This window comes from Triticum aestivum, chromosome 2A (assembly GCF_018294505.1).
Source record: "Triticum aestivum cultivar Chinese Spring chromosome 2A, IWGSC CS RefSeq v2.1, whole genome shotgun sequence".
NCBI classification, from domain to species: domain Eukaryota; kingdom Viridiplantae; phylum Streptophyta; class Magnoliopsida; order Poales; family Poaceae; genus Triticum; species Triticum aestivum.
In genome coordinates, this window is record NC_057797.1 from 524320839 (window position 1) to 524340585 (window position 19747).

General features: G+C 40.9%; 1 protein-coding gene across 1 annotated transcript; it reads right to left on the bottom strand.

Annotated features, from left to right (window-relative positions):
* Window positions 1-4311: 4311 nt before the first annotated feature.
* Window positions 4312-9973, bottom strand: LOC123191729 (uncharacterized). Its single transcript, XM_044604357.1, has 9 exons — window positions 9958-9973; window positions 8576-8703; window positions 7997-8446; window positions 7705-7875; window positions 7446-7592; window positions 5362-5460; window positions 5097-5231; window positions 4871-4974; window positions 4312-4369 (listed from the first exon to the last, which is right to left on the bottom strand). Exons 1-9 carry the CDS (start codon window positions 9971-9973, stop codon window positions 4312-4314), a joined length of 1308 nt encoding a protein of 435 aa, XP_044460292.1.
* Between the last annotated feature and the right edge of the window lie 9774 nt (window positions 9974-19747).

The window sequence follows — 19747 nt, forward strand, 5'->3', positions numbered from 1 at the left end:
TCAATTGATGAGCATGAGATTAAAAAGAGATGTTCTCAACATACTTGTGTTTGATTTTTGTGTAATGTTTCTGATATGTTGTCAATTAATGCTAGCATCTTCCTGCTGTCTGCTAGTAAAATGTTACAAGTATGTGTTGCACTTTCTACGTGCTACTTGCTGGATGTTACATGCTACATCCTAAAATGCTGCATGCAGGAGTTGTTTTGGAATTGTGATTGACATGCTGCATCCACTTTTTTTGTTCGTGTTTTTTGCATGTTTTTTCATGCAGCAAAAAGGAACTGACTTGGGTGCTGATTTTATTGCAGAATGTTGCTGTGGAGCCATCGATTTTCCTTGATGATGATATGCAAAATGTTGCGCACGAAGAAGAAGATGATGGCATTGATCTGAATGATACTCCGGGACATGATAGTGACAATTCCTTGCGGCTGAACACGGATGGTGCAGCTCCAAACCATTGCAATGCCCGTGTGACCGGTGACAATGCCAATGGAAATGCTGCAACACTTGTTGATGAACCAGACGAAGATATATCATCACAGCCAGTTGTCCCTTTTGTTGGAATGATTTTTGACAATGTTGAAGAAGCTCAGCGTGTTTACAATGAATATGCTTCGAAGATGGGCTTTGGAACTCGCATTGTGACGTCAAAGAATAGTAGGAAAAATAGCTTGGAACAGAAGCGCATCCTAATCCATAGAGTTTTTGAGTGCATACACTCACGGAAAGATCCTTCGAAGAATGTTGGTGGAAGAATTTCTGACGGGGCTGCAACAAATCAAAGTGATGATGTTGATATGAGCTATGCTAGTAATAAAAAATCTCCAAGCAAACAAGTTGGCATCTATATGGATGTGAGCGACAAGAGGTGAAGAAACCGGTTAGAGCGATATGATTGCAAGGCTCGTATGGGTGTTAGCCTCAAAGACGGTAGCTGGGTTGTGACAGTTTTTGAGGCTGATCACACACACCAGCTGATGTTGCAAAGGGGGCGTCGGAGATTTTGCCGCTCTCACAGAAAGATCCCCGATGCAGACATGCAATACATCACTTCGCTGCACTATCACAACATATCAACGGCTAATATGATGAGCTTGCTTGGAGATGCACGGTGTTGCGATCCTAGGAGTTTGCCGTATGTGAAGACTGATGTGACAAATGCAAGAGCAAAGCTGCGAAGGGGCCTGTCAGAGTGTGATTTGGAGCTGACAATCGAGTACTTTGAGAGAAGACAAGTGGAGAATCCCAACTTCTTTTTCTCGAAGCTAGAAGAAGATGGAGCTGTTAGGGCACTTTTCTGGGTTGATGGGAGAACAAGGGCCTTGTATCCAAAGTACAAAGATTGTGTGTTTTTTGACACCACATTCTGCACCAATCGCTACAACTTGCCCTTTGCTCTGATTGTTGGCATTAACAACCACACACATACTGTTTGCTTGGGGTGCTCTTTGTTACCTGATGAGACCATCGAAACTTTCAAGTGGGTCTTCCAACAATGGATGTTGGCAATGAATAACGAGCATCCGTTGAACATTATGACTGATCAAGACCAGGCAATGGCTAAAGCCATCTCAATGGTATTTCCACATTCAACACACAGATGTTGCAAGTGGCACGTCTTCCGGGTTGCAAGGACGAAACTAGGGAAGATGTTGGGCAAGGATGAGCCTTTTGCTGAAGCATTCTATGGTTGCATCAATGATTCCGATACCGTTGAGGAGTTTGAAGAACGGTGGAAGCAGATGGTCGAGTCATTTGGTGTGGTTGATAAGAAACACCTCAAGAACATGTGGGACAGCAGGGAGATGTGGGCTCCTGTGTACTTTAGGAATAAGTTCTTCCCATTCACAGGAACAACCGGGCGGTCCGAGGGCCTGAATTCCTACTTCAAGACTTTAAATCATCATGGAGACTTGGTTTGGACATTTGTCCAGCAGTTTGAGCTTTGCCAGGAGCTAATGCTTGATCGTGAAGACAATGCTGGCTTCATCAATGAAGCGACGAGGCCTCCGCTCTGGGGCAAGTAAGTCCAAAGTCATGTAGCATTTTTTTAGTTTTCCAGCACAGTGTGGTTGCAGCATTTCTTTGAAACATATGTAGCAATTCTTATTAATGTTGGAAGCTTTTTTTGTTTGCAGCTACAACATTGAAAAGCAAGCTGCAAATTTCTATACCAGAGAGGTATTTTCCAAGTTTCAGAAACTATTGGCTAAATCAACAGGCTATGGTCTGCAATATCAGCTGCAAGTCGCCTTGTTGCAAATTATGGCGTCAACCCAAAAGTGTACACGATGCATGTTGCTCCTAAAGATCAGGCATACATGTGCACCTGCAACATGTTTGAGATGTGTGGGCTGATCTGCCCACATATCATCCGTGTCATGGTGCACCTGAATGTGCAAACAATACCTGCGACTTACATGCTTCCAAGATGGTCTAAGAGAGCAACCGACCTTGCGCCTGAACCGGGCGATGGGCATAGAGCTATGCATTTCGGCGTCCCCACGACAAACACCCTAAAGTTTAACTCTATGCCGGAAGTTTGGAAAACTCGCTTCTGATGCTTGCTTCAATGATTAAGCTTATAGTTTTGTCTCTGGGCTAATTGATCAGGGCAGTGTTGGGGTTGCTGCAATAAAAGCTAGTGCAACTGATGGGTTTGCAGGAGACGAAGAAGGCCAAGGTCATGCAGGAAATGAACAAGTCTCAGGGGGTCCAAGTACAGGTCAGCGGGATCCACCCCCCGTAGGACTGCGGAACCCACCAAAGTCAGCAAAGAAGGGGAGGCCAAAGGAGAAAGAGAAGCGCAGGAAACCACTAATTGAGATTCGAGAAGATGAAATGAAGAAGAAAGCAAAGAAGGACGCGGCGAAAACAAAGAAAGCTCCAAAGCCAAGGGAAAAGAAGACTCCATGCAAATATTGTGAAGATGAAGATCACAACGTGAAGGATTGCCAACTCCTTGCAACTTTTCTTGCTGCGAGTGCGAGCGCGAAAGCTCCGGGTGTCGAAACAATCCTTACACTTTAGGATATTTTCGTGAGGGAAAAAAATGATGAATTGCCTTGTAACACCCCATGGCTTATGATAATAAGTTGTGTTGACTAGCTGTGAATGTTTGTTTTGTGGGATTGCAACATATTACTACATGCGTGGTTTGAAAAAAGCAGAATGTTGCTTTTTACAAGAGTTGTTTTAAAAAAAATTCTTATTGTTATATGTTTGTGAGAGCTTACTTTTTGTAGTATGATGGTGCCAAAATTTGTAGAATTTTTTTAAAAAAGCAGAATGTGGGTTTTTTCTTTTTTTTAAAAAATAGCACTCAATGGTTCTTGTAACCATAGCTTGATCCATGCTTAAAAACAACATGTTTTAAGCTTTTGAAAACCATGGTTGAAGCTTTTAAAAAACATGGTTGAAGCTTTTAGGAAACATGTTTGAAGCTTTAAGAAAACATGTTTAGAAGATTTCTGAAAAGCATGGTTGCAGCTTTTTAAAAACATGGTTGAAGCTTCTGTAAACAAGGTTGCAACTTTTAGTAAACATGGTTGATGCTTTTGAAAACTTGGTTGTAACTTTTTCAAAGTATGGTTGAAACTTTTTCAAAATATGGTTGCAGCTTTTAGGAAACATGGTTGAAGCTTTCTAAAACATGGTTGAAGCAAAATAACAAGTTTGAAAAGGAAAAAGCCTTGAATGATTTAAAGTGTTGATTTAGCTGTACAACAAAAGTTGGGAAAGGAAGCATATTTACATTATGCTTCCAGCAAAAATATTGTAGGGATGTAGCTAATTTGCAGGTAAAAAAGTATATTTTGGCTCTGCAACAAATCTAACAGAAGGTTGTAGCTATTTCCTGTGAGCTTCCAGCAATTTAAGTGTGTGACAAAAAAATAGCATTCACATATTATTTTTCAGAAAATATGTTTTGAGGGGGAAAATGCACAGAGATTCCCTTGAAACTTCAATGGATGAAGTTTGAAATATTTTCATATTTCAGAACCAGTGAAACAAAAAACAATTGTCAACGCATGATCATGTTGGCAAACAGAAGAACGCATCCATTAAAAACATAAGTGCATCATCCAAATATCAAGTTATCATCGGTTTACATACCAAAAGGACACATGTTTACTGGAGGTATCAATAGTTTACATACGAACGCGCACTACTCTAATCCTATCAGAACGCTACCACCTCGGACATGATCTAGACCTAACAAAGAAACAAGCTTGTTCGTCTTGAACCTTCCAGAAAATCAAGCCGCCAACTCATCGTTGAACGCCCGCTCCTTTGGGGCGTTGTTCATTGGGTGGCTGAAAAGGTTGTATGCCACATCGATGCGGTATCGCGCCATGTCTTCCTGTAAAAAATGAATACAAAAAGTAAGCAAGTATGATACTAGTTATTCTTGAGTTGCATGAGTGATGAATGCAAAAAGTTCACATCCACCCACCGCAAAAAATTGATATGGATGTAGCAAAATTATGATATGGATGAAGCAAAAGCAGAATGTAGTTGTAGCACACTAGACATATGGATGTAGCTAAAAAAGCCTAGTAGGTACAAATTGAACCACATATGAAGCAACAACAAAACATGGTATTCTTCTGTTGCATGAGTATTGAAAACAAAGAAAGTAGATTGTAACAAAATGACAAGACAAAAAATTAAAAATGTGTACCTGCTTGAACTCTCTCATTGACTTCCCATCATAGTTCTCCACATACTTGAGCCCAAAAAAACCAAAATCACATCTGTGAGATAAAAAAAAGTTCTCCATCATACTTCCCATGCGTAGTTGAAAAAACAAAATGTTGAAATAGAACACATGATTGAGGAAAAATTCAAAAAGAAAACTCACAGGGTATCTTGCTTTGGGTAATCCTCTAGGTCAACACGGGCGAAGGATCCAACATTGACATTGAATTCGCTGCACTCTTGTGCGAGGGTTGCAAAGTTTGTGATCTAGCACCGAAAACACACACAAAAGTTTCAAAAATAAAATGAGGTGTGTAAGGATGACAACAGGGCATTTATGTAGATGAATCTGAAGGCTAAACAGAAAAAATTAGAGAGCATGAACATACCAGGTTATTGGCTTGCTTCTTCAAAGGAGATTGTTTTCCTTTTGAATGCATTGAGTCAAATACATTCCAATGCTTGTGAAGCAAGTTTGCGCAAACAACTATCCAATGGCGATCATGAACAATTGTGAAAAAGAGCTGCAAAAAACAAAAGAAAGGCGAAAAGGTACTCAGAACATGTAAAAAATGTTACAGCCGCGTCACATCATTGGATCATATTTGGTAGTTATTTGTGGTGTGGAACAAAACAAAGCTTCATGAAACTTACGAGGTCAAACTTTTGAACCTTGAACACTTTCATAGCCCTTTCAAGCTCAGCCATGAGTTTTGCTGGTTGGAAAGTTGATGGGTCTTGTTTTAGTAGGATCTACTTGAAAGATACAACAAATGGTTAGTGTGTGTTGCAACGAAAATGTGAAAAGAAAGAAAAGAATGAAGCATTGCTTGTTTTTACAAAAACTTACCCCTGCGTGGACTGAGAAAATGTATTTCTTCAGCCCCGGTTCTTTTGCTGCACGGGATGCAATGTTGTTCATCTCGATACATAGTGACATGACCTCATCATTCATATCCCCACGAGGCTTGAAGCATACAAGGAATTTCTTGTATCCAATGTAAAATCCACCTAGCTTGATGAAAGGTGTCCTGTTACCATAGATGCAACCAAAATGAATCATTTGTTTCGAGCAGAAAAAATAAAAAAATAGAAAGCAAAAACATATAAGGCTTAGGTAGCTCACACTTGTTCATTGGGTTGTGATTTCCTCAATGGTTTCCCATGTTTTACAAACCTCTCATACATTTCTGCAGCCTTGTCGACCTTTTGCTTCTTTGCCTTGGTATTTTTTATGGCTGGAACTTTGGCCATCCTCTTCTTCCTAGTGTTCTTGTCATGTGTGCTAGGGCCACTGCTTGCATCAGCAAAATGCTCTTCTGTAGCGACCATCTTAAGAGCTGTAGCAAAAATTACAAATGGATGAGTTTGCAAGAGATTGTACAAAAAGAATTTGCTGGAATCGCACAAATGTGAAAAAATGATATGGAGAAAAACAAAAAGAAATGATGCAAGATGAAGGAAGCATACTTGGGCTGTCATCATCATCTGAAACAGGAAACACGGGGATGTTTGCATAGATGGGGCTGACTGTGCTCTTCTTAATTATAGGCTCATACGTGGAATGCATCATCTCATAGTCTTCGGAGCCCTTTGGGAACAACTCACAGGATGGCTCGTCGTCCCAAATGCTGGCTGTCGCACTCCTGGGTGCATCATAGAAGAGTGGGGGGCTGTGAGGTGAGGCGTTTCCTTCCATCTCGAAACTCACTCTTTGTTGCTCACAAGTTTCCGCAGCCTCTGTTGCAACTTCTAGGTTCAATCCGGTGACTTCATCCTTGTTGATGCTAGGTGTTGTATCTTGAGCTTGAGCTTGAGCACCAATGTCGGCATTTGCAGCTTTAGCATAATTCTCTTTTCCGCGACATTCGTCCATGATAGGTGCTTCAAAGGAAAAGTTGGGTTCATTGGTAGCTGTGATGGCGTCTCCAACATCACGAAGGAGAGTAGCCATCCGGTTGCACTGCAATTCCTTTAAACACTGTCCAAACTTGCCTACTACACCATCCACCTCTGCTGCAAAAATACCCTTGTGCTTGTCATAGAGCATTTGAAACTGAGTTGGTACCTACAAGAAGGCAAGTGGCCAACATTTTTAGTGACAAGTACATCCAGATTTTGAGAAGTATGGATGTAAAAAAACACAAATGTGGGTGTAGCACATTAGAGGTATGGATGAAGCGAGAAACAAGTAGGTGTGCTGCTGTGTCACTATGTATCAAATAAAAGTGTGATTGTAGCAATTTACTGTCATGGATGAAGCATAAAAAACAAATGGTCTATACCTCTAGGTAGCAAATTATTGATATGGATGTAGCAAAATTATGATATGTTTGAAGCAAAAACAGAATATAGTTGTAGCACACTAGACATATGAATGCAAAAAAAGCCTAGTAGGTATGAACTTAAACCACATATGAAGCAAAAACAGAACATGGTTGTAGCATATCAGAATGAGGGATGCAACAAACAAAATATACACTTGCAACTGGGTATAGTAAATAATGCAAAGCCAAAGGCAAACAGGAAATGAATACAAAGAAAAAGATAGTGTAGATGGGGGAAAAGTACCCTTAGATCTTGCATGCTAGGGAATGATTGCTGCAGCCAATCGTTGAGCGAGGATGATAGGTGTGGTTCAGCTTCAACATTTTGTTGAGCCTCGTTTGATTGAGAGTCCTTTGCTTGAATTTCAGCACCTTGAATTTGGCTTCCTTGGCCACTAGTTCCTTGGCCACTAGGTGCTTCAGCACCAACTCCCTGCCCACTGGCTGCTTCAGCACCAACTTCTTGTCCCACGAGTTGTGCTGCATAGGGGGTGTTGCACAAACTCCGTATCTAGGAAAACAAAACATGAGTGGCGGAAATAAGAAGGCTGCCATAACCTAAATGGAAAAGCAAAGATTGCTACATGCAAATTCGGTGAGCAAAAAACAAGGGGGGTCTTAATACTCCATTGGCAAAGGAAAATACATAGGCGGGATGTAGCAAAATTACTTGGGTGCGTTTGCCGTAGAAAGGTTGGACAAGAGTGAGCTTGTTCTTGTCAACTTTATCCAACCAATCAAAATCCTTTTGACAAACAAAACGTATCCTCAGCACGAAATAATCAATGGCATGCTCATTTGGGAGGCCGGCCGGAATATCAATATGATCCATGTATATGATCTGCATAGAATGGAAAAGGACATTAGCCAACAAAAACATAAATGCGAGCTATAGAAATGTATATAAGGTTTCATGCAGCAAAGAAAAAAATGCATGTATTTCATAATGTTGCATTGCATACCGCTAACATGGGAAGGCATGAAGTGATCTGAAACTCCGCTGCTTTTTTTGTATTTGCTTGCATCCTCTTCTTCTCTTGAAAGACTCCAACCTCCTCCATCACTCGTGCCAACAAGTGCTCATCCCAAGCGAATTCATGCACCAAAGACATATCTTCCAAGGAAGCTAGATACTCAAGATTCACGATATTGCCAGTGCTTGGGCACAAAACTGTTGCCAACGCAAGGAGTGTCCAAGTCCTATTTATCATAACCACGTCCTCATCGCTGCAACTAGTGAGCAACTTGACAACATGGGCGATTGGAGCCCTGTTCCCCTCCTTGTAGATGCTGCGAAGCTCATGTTCATCACTCTTCTTAAGAAGCTTCACGGGTCTATCACCGGATGGCACGTTGAAAATCCTTTTCATCATGAGCTTGCTGAAGGTGATGGACTTGTTCTTGTGTTTGAACTCAGAGAGTATGTGATTCGTGTTCATCACAACAAACTCAATGAGCTCATGGGGCACCTTGAAAGACCGGATGTCCAACAAGTCTCCAAACGGTCCCTCCCTTATGATTCTCTGTTTTTCTGGTGTTACTTGCTTCCCAATCTTAGCTAGCCTTTTTGAGTTAAACCTTGACTTAAAGCCACATAGATTGCCTTTCTTCTTGATCTTCTTCTTAACCTTCTTACTCCCTTCATTCTCACCAGCGGTGCCTGCGACATCTACAAAAAGGAAAAAAAAGTCAATAAAACCCTAAAACTGCATCATCAGTAGCTAGGAAAAAACATACAAGAACACCTAAAAAATCTGTAAAACCTATGAAACATACAAGCACACATAAAAAATGTACAAAATAAAAAATTGCACTCTAAAATTAGCATTTATACAAGTACGTCTGCTATAGAATAAAACCTAGGAGATTTTGCAGCACCAAGAAACCTATTTACAAATTTACATGGCAAACAAGGATGCCTCTATGCGGTGTGTGATTCCTTGAGGATCTCAAACAAGTTAATTTCCAGCGTCATTCTATTCAGCGCTGGAGCTTGAGATACATAAGTAAGAGTTCGCATGTTTCGTGTAACTCTGCTGCTGCGAACACGCGTTCGGCGCAAGGCCGGTCATAACTCTGTCACTCCGTGTAAGCTACTGGTAAATCCGCCGCATAAGATTCATGTTCAGAGATGAATTCATTTCTGTTCGTTCTAGTTTCAGCAATCAAATCTGAAATGATCCTCGATTCAGAAGCAGGGGTATTGGGCTGCGGAGTTCAAACTTGGTTCATCATACGCAAAAAAAGGTTCGGAATACATATTGATCTAGTACATTTGCTGGTAAACTCTAGTACTCCTACATGCTTGCAGATGATGATCTTAGACAAAGTGCACGTACATTTGCAAAAGTACAAAGTTGGTTTCGGCCCTATATATAACACAAAAACACAAACACAGCAGTGTGCATGCATCTTCACATGGTGATCCGAAGTTTACTCTGTTCTACTATATCATCTAAAACAAAATGTTCCTCACAAATTCCCCTCGGAAGTGTCCAGTGACCATTTAAACATAGCAATACCATTTCCCTGTATCCAATAGTTCGTGGATGAACAAAATCCCAAATCCTAATCCCAATCCCATCCCAAATCCCTAGTGAACACAAGATTCAAATCCACCACCCCGCCCCCTCCATCTGCCCGCGGGAACACCACCCGCCCCTCCCTCTGCCCACGGGAACACCACCCCGCCCCTCCCTCGACCCGCGGGAACACCACCCCGCCCCCTCCCTTGACCCGCGGGAACACCACCCCGCCCCCTCCCTCGACCCGCGGGAACACCACCTCGTTCCCGTCTGCGCCGGCGCCGGCGCCGGCCCGCGGGAACACAAACGACTCGCCCGCACCATAACCTGCCCTAACCCTAAAGCCAACGGGGGAGGGGGAGACAACAACGAAAGGGAGAGCAGGAGGGGAGAGTTACCATCCGGGGAAGCCATAGATCGCCGGAGAATCGAGATCCGCCCTAGGCCGCCGCCGCCGCTCCTGATCTCCAGGCGCCAACAAGCCCGTCGCCCGCAGGTCGCCCTGCCTCCTCGCACCGAAATGACGCCCCCGTGCGGTTGCAGCAAAAAACTGGGGAAGGGATAACCCGTGCGCGTTAAAAAAACATGCGTCTGTGGTGACACGTGGCACAGACAACGTCCTTGGATCAAAAGAGATCCAACGCACGGAGCGCGACCGGCGCCCCGGCCACAAACACTTCCCATATAATAATGCCATGATGTATCACAAAAACTAGTTTTTCAGAAAAACACAGGGAAAAAACTTTAATTAGGAGAAAACACATATTTTTTTTTGCCATTATATGTAACATGCAAAAATACCATATGCCTACAGAAAATAACAACGCACAATCTCTAAATTTGCCATGATTGTGGGAAAAACAAAATTCCCAAATTTGCCATGTGAAGTAAGTACAAAAGGTTTCACTATTTAAAATGCCATGTGAAGTAAGCAAATATCAAAAAACAATTGCCATGAGAACTAAGTACAGAAGTTTCTCTAAAATTACGCCATGGTTTCCTAGAACATTTAAAAAAATGTCGTGAAATTTTACAAATTTCCATGGTCCCTAGAACATTTTCAATTAAGGGTCATGGCAAAAATTCCATGGTCTAATTAATAAAAATGCCATGGTCTAATAAATATGATATGCTACAAAATGATAAAACTACAATGCTCTAATTAAATAAAAAATGCCATGCTACAAAATGATAAAAATACCACGGTCTAATTAAATAAAAAATGTCATTATACAAATGATAAAAATGTCATGGTCTAATTATTAAAAATGTCATGGTCTGTTTAATAAAATGCCATGGTCTAATTAATAAAAATTCATGCTACAAAAATGATAAAAATTTCATGGTCTAATTAAATTAAAAAATGCCATAGTACAAATGATAAAATGGCACGGTCTAATTATTAAAAATGCCATGGGCTGTTTAATAAAAACGCAATGCTACCTATGATAAAATGCCATGGTCTAATTTTGAAAATGTCATGCTACAAATGATAAAATGCAAGGGTCTAATTTTTGAATATGCCATGCTACATATGATAAAAATGCCATGGTCCGAAGTAGATAAAATCTCCATGCTGCATATGATGAAACTACCATTGTCTAATAAATAATTTTCCCATGGTCTGAAAGATAAAAATGTCATGCTACCTATAATAAAAAATACATGACAAATTTAGGAACTTGTTCTCTAATGAGCATATGGTAAATTTTGGCAAAAAAAACTGTAATGTACACAGTAAAGTAGAATTAGGGGATTTGTTTCTTTCAGAAAAGATGGCAACAATTTCTATGGGAACATATCAAAATTTAGGGGATTGATTCTGCAAAAAAAACATGCTAAAAATACACACAAAAAAGGAATCGGATGTTATACACTCCCTCCATTTCAAAATACAAGATGTATTAGGTTTTTCAAAAGTTAATGCAACACATGTTTGAGCAACTTTTAGAAAAAAGTGCTGACATATAGAATACCAAATTTGTATCATTAGATCTATCATGAAAAGAATTTTCACATTTTATTTATTTTATATCGCAAATATGTTGGGGAACACAGTATTTCAAAAATTTTACCTACGATCACACAAGATCTATCTAGGAGATGCATAGCAACGAGACGGGAGAGTGTGTCTGATACGTCTCCAACGTATCTATAATTTTTGATTGCTCCATGCTATATTATCTTCTGTTTTGGACATTATGGGCTTTATTTTTCACTTTTATATTATTTTTGGCACTAATCTATTAACCGGAGGCCCAATCCAGAATTGATGTTTTTGCCTATTTTAGAGTTTCGCAGAAAAATAATATCAAACGGAGTCCAAAAAGAATGAAACCTTCGGGAACGTGATTTTTGGAACGAACAAGATCCAGGAGACTTGGACCCTACGTCAAGCAACCAACAGGGAGGCCACGAGGTAGGGGGGCGCGCCTACCCACCCCCAGGCGCGCCCTCCACCCTCGTGGGCCCCCTGTTGCTCCACCAACGTACTCCTTCCTCCTATGTATACCTACGTACCCCCAAACGATCAGATACAGAGCCAAAACCCTAATTCCACCGCTGTAACTTTCTGTATCCACGAGATCCCATCTTGGGGCCTGTTTCGGAGCTCCACCGGAGGGGGCATCGATCACGGAGGGCTTCTACATCAACACCAAAGCCCTTCCGATGAAGTGTGAGTAATTTACCTCAGACCTTCGGGTCCATAGTTATTAGCTAGATGGCTTCTTCTCTCTTTTTGGATATCAATACAAAGTTCTCCCCCTCTCTTGTGGAGATCTATTCGATGTAATCTTCTTTTGCGGTGTGTTTGTTGAGACCGATGAATTGTGGGTTTATGATCAAGTTTATCTATGAACAATATTTGAATCTTCTCTGAATTATTTTATGTATGATTGGTTATCTTTGCAAGTCTCTTCGAATTATCAGTTTGGTTTGGCCTACTAGATTGATCTTTCTTGCAATGGGAGAAGTGCTTAGCTTTGGGTTCAATCTTGCGGTGTCCTTTCCCAGTGATAGTAGGGGCAGCAAGGCACGTATTGTATTGTTGCCATCGAGGATAACAAGATGTTTTTTTTATCATATTGCATGAATTTACCCCCTACATCATGTCATCTTGCTTAAGGCGTTACTCTGTTCTCTTGAACTTAATACTCTAGATGCATGCTGGATAGCGGTCGATGTGTGGAGTAATAGTAGTAGATGCAGGCAGGTGTCGGTCTACTTGTCTCGGACGTGATGCCTATATACATGATCATACCTAGATATTCTCATAACTATGCTCAGTTCTGTCAATTGCTCAACAGTAATTTGTTCACCCACCGTAAAATACTTATGCTCTTGAGAGAAGCCACTAGTGAAACCTATGCCCCCCGGGTCTATCTTCCATCATATTAATCTTCTAACACTTAGTTATTTTCATTGCCTTTTATTTTACTTTGCATCTTTATCATAAAAATACCAAAATATTATCTTATCATATCTATCAGATCTCACTCTCGTAAGTGACCATGTAGGGATTGACAACCCCTTATCGTGTTGGTTGCGAGGATTTATTTGTTTTGTGTAGGTGCGAGGGACTGGCGCGTAGCCTCCTACTGGATTGATACATTGGTTCTCAAAAACTGAGGGAAATACTTACGCTACTTTGCTGCATGACCCTTTCCTCTTCAAGGGAAAACCAACACAGTGCTCAAGAGGTAGCAAGAAGGATTTCTGGCGCCGTTGCCGGGGAGGTCTATGCAAAAGTCAACATACCAAGTACCCATCACAACCCTTATCTCCCGCATTACATTATTTGCCATTTGCCTCTCGTTTTCCTCTCCCCCACTTCACCCTTGCCGTTTTATTTGCCCTCTCTTTTTCACTCGCCTTTCTTCCGCCATGTCTGAATCAAAAAGGGTTGGGGGTTCTCGCCCGAGTTTTTGTACTTTGGACAATCCTTCTATTCTTGCTAAGCTCATAAATAAGGATACTATGGAAAAACCTACCGGAGTTATCAATGAGAATATTAATAATTTCGATGAAGATGATTCCGGAATTTTTCTTTATTTACTTGACGAATCTTTGAAATATGCTTGGTATAGACTATTAAGGATCAGGGCTAGCTATGTGCCTCAATACCAAATTGAAATTTACTTAAAAAGCTTTTGTATTGCCCTTCCTTCTTCTTTTAAGCATGTCTTAGATTTTATATTTGAAGAAGGCTTTCTTGAAGGGGATGCCGTAGACACTTATGAGAAGATGAAAACCATATTTGGGCACCCCATGAATGAGAAATTGAGTCTACATCTCTTTTGCTCTCTTACCAAAACGAATCTATCAAAGAGATGAAGGCTAGCTTAGATACAAATTTCGTAATGTACTTAATCTTTCTTCTATCATTAATAGCCATGTGCTTTATCAAAATATAAATATTAATTCCATAGATAGCAAGTTTGCTCTTTTCTTCCCTAAAACCAAAGATGACAATACCTAGATCTATCCTTGCTTTTTATGCCTAGCTAGGGGCGTTAAACGATAGCGCTTGTTGGGAGGCAACCCAATTTTATTTTTATTCCTTGCTTTTTGCTCCTGTTTAGTAATAAATAATTTATCTAGCCTCTGTTTTGGTTGTGTTTTTTGTGTTTAATTAGTGTTTTTGCCAAGTAGAACCGTTGGGAAGACTTGGGGAAAGTTTTGTTAATCTTGCTGTAAAAAACAGAAACTTTAGCGCTCACGAGAACTGCTGCATTTTTATTTGGAAAGTGATATTTAGTTAATTATTTTTGCAGATGATTAATAGATACATTCCTCACGTCCAACAATTTATTTTAGAATATTTGGGGTTCCAGATCTTGCGCTAGCTACAGATTACTACAGACTGTTCTGTTTTTGACAGATTCTGTTTTTCGTGTGTTGTTTGCTTATTTTGATGAATCTATGGCTAGTAAAATAGTTTATAAACCATAGAGAAGTTGGAATACAGTAGGTTTAACACCAATATAAATAAATAACAAGTTCATTACAGTACCTTGAAGTGGTGTTTTGTTTTCTTTCGCTAACGGAGCTCACGAGATTTTCTACTTTAAGTTTTGTGTTGTGAAGTTTTCAAGTTTTGGGTAAAGATTTGATGGATTATGGAACAAGGAGTGGCAAGAGCCTAAGCTTGGGTATGCCCATGTAAACCCGAAGATAATCTAAGGACACCTAAAATCCAAAGCTTGGGGATGCCCCGGGAGGCATCCCCTCTTTCGTCTACTTCCATTGGTAACTTTACTTGGAGCTATATTTTTATTCACCACATGATATGTGTTTTGCTTGGAGTGTCTTGTATGATTTGATTTTTTGCTTTTTAGTTTACCACAATCATCTTTGCTGTACACACCTTTTGAGAGAGACACACATGATTCGGAAATTATTAGAATACTCTATGTGCTTCACTTATATCTTTTGAGTTATATAGTTTTGCTCTAGTACTTCACTTATATCTCTTAGAGCACGGTGGTGGATTTGTTTTATAGAAACTATTTATCTCTCATGCTTCACTTAGATTATTTTGAGAGTCTTAAATAGCATGGTAATTTGCTCAAATAATCCTAATATGCTATGTATACAAGATTAATAATAAAATTCTCTTATGAGTGTGTTGAATACTATGAGAAGTTTGATACTTGATGATTGTTTTGAGATATGGAGATGGTGATATTAGAGTCATGCTAGTTGAGTAGTTGTTAATTTGAGAAATGCTTGTGTTAAAGTTTGTGATTTCCGTAGCATGCACATATGGTGAACCGTTATGTGATGAACTCGGAGCATGATTTATTTATTGATTGTCTTCCTTATGAGTGGCGGTCAGGGACGCGCGATGGTTTTTTCCTACCAATCTACCCCCCTAGGAGCATGCGCGTATTACCTTGCTTTGATAGCTTGTAGATTTTTGCAATAAGTATATGAGTTCTTTATGACTAATGTTGAGTCCATGGATCATACGCACTCTCATCCTTCCACCATTGCTAGCCTCTCTAATACCGCGCACCTTTCGCTGGTATCATACACCCACCATATACCTTTCTCAAAACAGCCACCGTACCTACCTATCATGGCATTTCCTAGCCATTTCGAGATATATTGCCATGCAACTTTCCACCGTTCCGTTTACTATGACACGCTCCATCATTGTCATATTGCTTTGCATGATCATGTAGTTGACATTGTATTTGTGGCAAAGCCACCGTTCATAATTCTTTCATACATGTCACTCTTGATTCATTGCATATCCCTGTACACCGCCGGAGGCATTCACATAGAGTCATATTTTGTTCTAAGTATCGAGTTGTAATTGTTGAGTTTTAAGTAAATAAAAGTGTGATGATCAACATTTTTAGAGCATTGTCCCAAGTGAGGGAAGGATGATGGAGACTATGATTCCCCCACACGTCGGGATGAGACTCCAGACGAAAAATAATAATAATAAAAAAGAGGCCATAAAAAAAGAGAAAAGGGCCAAATAAAAAATGAGATAAAAAGAGAGAAGGGACAATGCTACTATCCTTTTACCACACTTGTGCTTCAAAGTAGCACCATGATCTTCATGATAGAGAGTCTCCTATGCTATCACTTTCATATACTAGTGGGAATTTTTCATTATAGAACTTGGCTTGTATATTCCAATGATGGGCTTCCTCAAAATGCCCTAGGTCTTCGTGAGCAAGCAAGTTGGATGCACACCCACTTAGTTTCTTTTTGAGCTTTCATATACTTATAGCTCTAGTGCATCTGTTGCATGGCTATCCCTACTCACTCACATTGATATCTATTGATGGGCATCTCCATAGCCCGTTGATACGCCTAGTTGATGTGAGACTATCTTCTCCCTTTTTGTCTTCTCCACAACCACCATTCTATTCCACCTAAAGTGCTATGTCCATGGCTCACGCTCATGTATTGTGTGAAGATTGAAAAGGTTTGAGAATGTCAAAAGTATGAAACAATTACTTGGCTTGTCATCGGGGTTGTGCATGATTTAGATACTTTGTGTGGTGAAGATAGAGCATAGCCAGACTATATGATTTTGTAGGGATAACTTTCTTTAGCCATGTTATTTTGAGAAGACATAATTGCTTAGTTAGTATGCTTGAAGTATTATTATTTTTATGTCAATATTAAACTTTTGTCTTGAATCTTTCGAATCTGAATATTCATACCACAATTAAGAAGAATTACATTGAAATTATGCGAAGTAGCATTCCAAATCAAAAATTCTGTTTTTATCATTTACCTACTCGAGGACGAGCAGGAATTAAGCTTGGGGATGCTTGATACGTCTCCAACGTATCTATAATTTTTGATTGCTCCATGCTATATTATCTTCTGTTTTGGACATTATTGGGCATTATTATTCAATTTTATATTATTTTTGGGACTAACCTATTAACCGGACGCCCAACCCAGAATTGCTTTTTCCCCCTATTTTAGAGTTTCGCAGAAAAAGAATATCAAACGGAGTCCAAACGGAATGAAACCTTCGGGAACGTGATTTTTGGAACGAACAAGATCCATGAGACTTGGACCCTACGTCAAGCAACCAACAGGGAGGCCATGAGGTAGGGGGCGCGCCTCCCCCCAGGCACGCCCTCCACCCTCGTGGGCCCCCTGTTGCTCCACCGACGTACTCCTTCCTCCTATATATACCTACGTACCCCCAAACGATCAGATACGGAGCCAAAACCCTAATTCCTCTGCCTAACTTTCTGTATCCACGAGATCCCATCTTGGGGCCTGTTTCGGAGCTCCGCCGGAGGGGGCATCGATCACGGAGGGCTTCTACATCAACATCATAGCCCTTCCGATGAAGTGCGAGTAGTTTACCTCAGACCTTCGGGTCCATAGTTATTAGCTAGATGGCTTCTTTTCTCTTTTTGGATCTCAATACAAAGTTCTCCCCCTCTCTTATGGAGATATATTCGATGTAATCTTCTTTTGCGGTGTGTTTGTTGAGACCGATGAATTGTGGGTTTATGATCAAGTTTATCTATGAACAATATTTGAATCTTCTCTGAATTCTTTTATGTATGATTGGTTATCTTTGCAAGTCTCTTCGAATTATCAGTTTGGTTTGGCCTACTAGATTGATCTTTCTTGCAATGGGAGAAGTGCTTAGCTTTGGGTTCAGTCTTGCGGTGTCCTTACCCAGTGACAGTAGGGGCAACGAGGCACGTATTGTATTGTTGTCATCGAGGATAACAAGATGTTTTTATCATATTGCATGAATTTATCCCTCTACATTATGTCATCTTGCTTAAGGCGTTACTCTGTTCTCTTGAACTTAATACTCTAGATGCATGCTGGATAGCGGTCGATGTGTGGAGTAATAGTAGTAGATGCAGGCAGGAGTCGGTCTACTTGTCTCGAACGTGATGCCTATATACATGATCATACCTAGATATTCTCATAACTATGCTCAATTCTGTCAATTGCTCAACAGTAATTTGTTCACCCACCGTAAAATACTTATGCTCTTGAGTGAAGCCACTAGTGAAACCTATGGCCCCTGGGTCTATCTTCCATCATATTAATCTTCCAACACTTAGTTATTTTCGTTGCCTTTTATTTTACTTTGCATCTTTATCATAAAAATACCAAAAAAATTATCTTATCATATCTATCAGATCTCACTCTCGTAAGTGACAGTGTAGGGATTGACAACCCCTTATCGCGTTGGTTGCGAGGATTTATTTGTTTTGTGTAGGTGCGAGGGACTGACGCGTAGCCTCCTACTGGATTGATACATTGGTTCTCAAAAACTGAGGGAAATACTTACGCTACTTTGTTACATCATCGTTTCCTCTTCAAGGGAAAACCAATGCAGTTCTCAAGAGGTAGCAGTGTCCACGTACCCTTGTAGACCAAAAGCGGAAGCTTTTTAGTAACGCGGTTGATGTAGTCGAATGTCTTCGTGATTCAACCGATCCTAGCACCGAACGTACGGCACCTCCGTGTTCATCAGACGTTCAGCATGATGACGTCCCTCGAGATCTTGATCCAGTTGAGGATGAGGGAGAGCTCCGTCAGCACAACGGCGTGGCGGCCGTGATGATGAAGTTACCGACGCAGGGCTTCGCCTAAGCACTACGATGATATGACCGAGGTGTGTAACTGTGGAGGGAGGCACCACACACGGCTAAGAGAAGACTTGATGTGTCTTTGGGGTGCCCCCCTCCCACGTATATAAAGGAGGGGGGAAGAGGAGATTGGCCCAAGGGGCGCGCCAAGGGGGGAGTCCTACTTGGACTCCCGGTCCAAGTAGGATTTGCCCCCCCTTTCCTATTCCAACTAGGAGAAGGAGGGAAGGAGGAAGAGGGGAGAAGGAAAGAGGGGGGCCGACCCCCTCCCCTAGTCCAATTCGTTTTGGTCAAGGGGGCCCCTCTCATGTGGCCTTTCTCCTCTCCTCCAATAGGGCCCAATAGGCCCAATACCTCTCCCGGGGGGTTCCGGTAACCTCTCGGTTCTCCGGAAAAATGCCTGAACCACTTGGAACCATTTCGATGTCCAAGTGCAACCTTCCAATATATGAATCTTTACCTCTCGACCATTTCGAGACTCCTCGTCATGTCCGTGATCTCATCTGGGACTTCAAACAAACTTCGGTCATCAAATCACATAACTTATAATGCAAATCGTCATCGAAAGTTAAGCGTGCGGACCCTACGGGTTCGAGAACTATGTAGACATGACCGAGACACATCTCCAGTCAATAACCAATAGCGGAACCTGGATGCTCATATTGGTTCCTACATATTCTACTAAGATCTTTATCGGTCAAACCGCATAACAACATACGTTGTTCCCTTTGTCATCGGTATGTTACTTGCACGAGATTCGATCATCGGTATCATCATACCTAGTTCAATGTCATTATCAGTAAGTCTCTTTACTTGTTTTGTAATGCATCATCCCGTGACTAACTCATTAGTCACATTGCTTGCAAGGCTCATAGTGATGTGCATTACCGAGAGGGCCCAGAGATACCTCTCCGATACACGGAGTGACAAATTCTAATCTCGATCTATGCCAACTCAACAAACACCATCAGAGACACCTTTACATCATCTTTACAATCTCCCAGTTATGTTTTGACGTTTGATAGCACACAAGGTGTTCCTCTGGTATTCGGGAGTTGCATAATCTCATAGTCAGAGGAACATG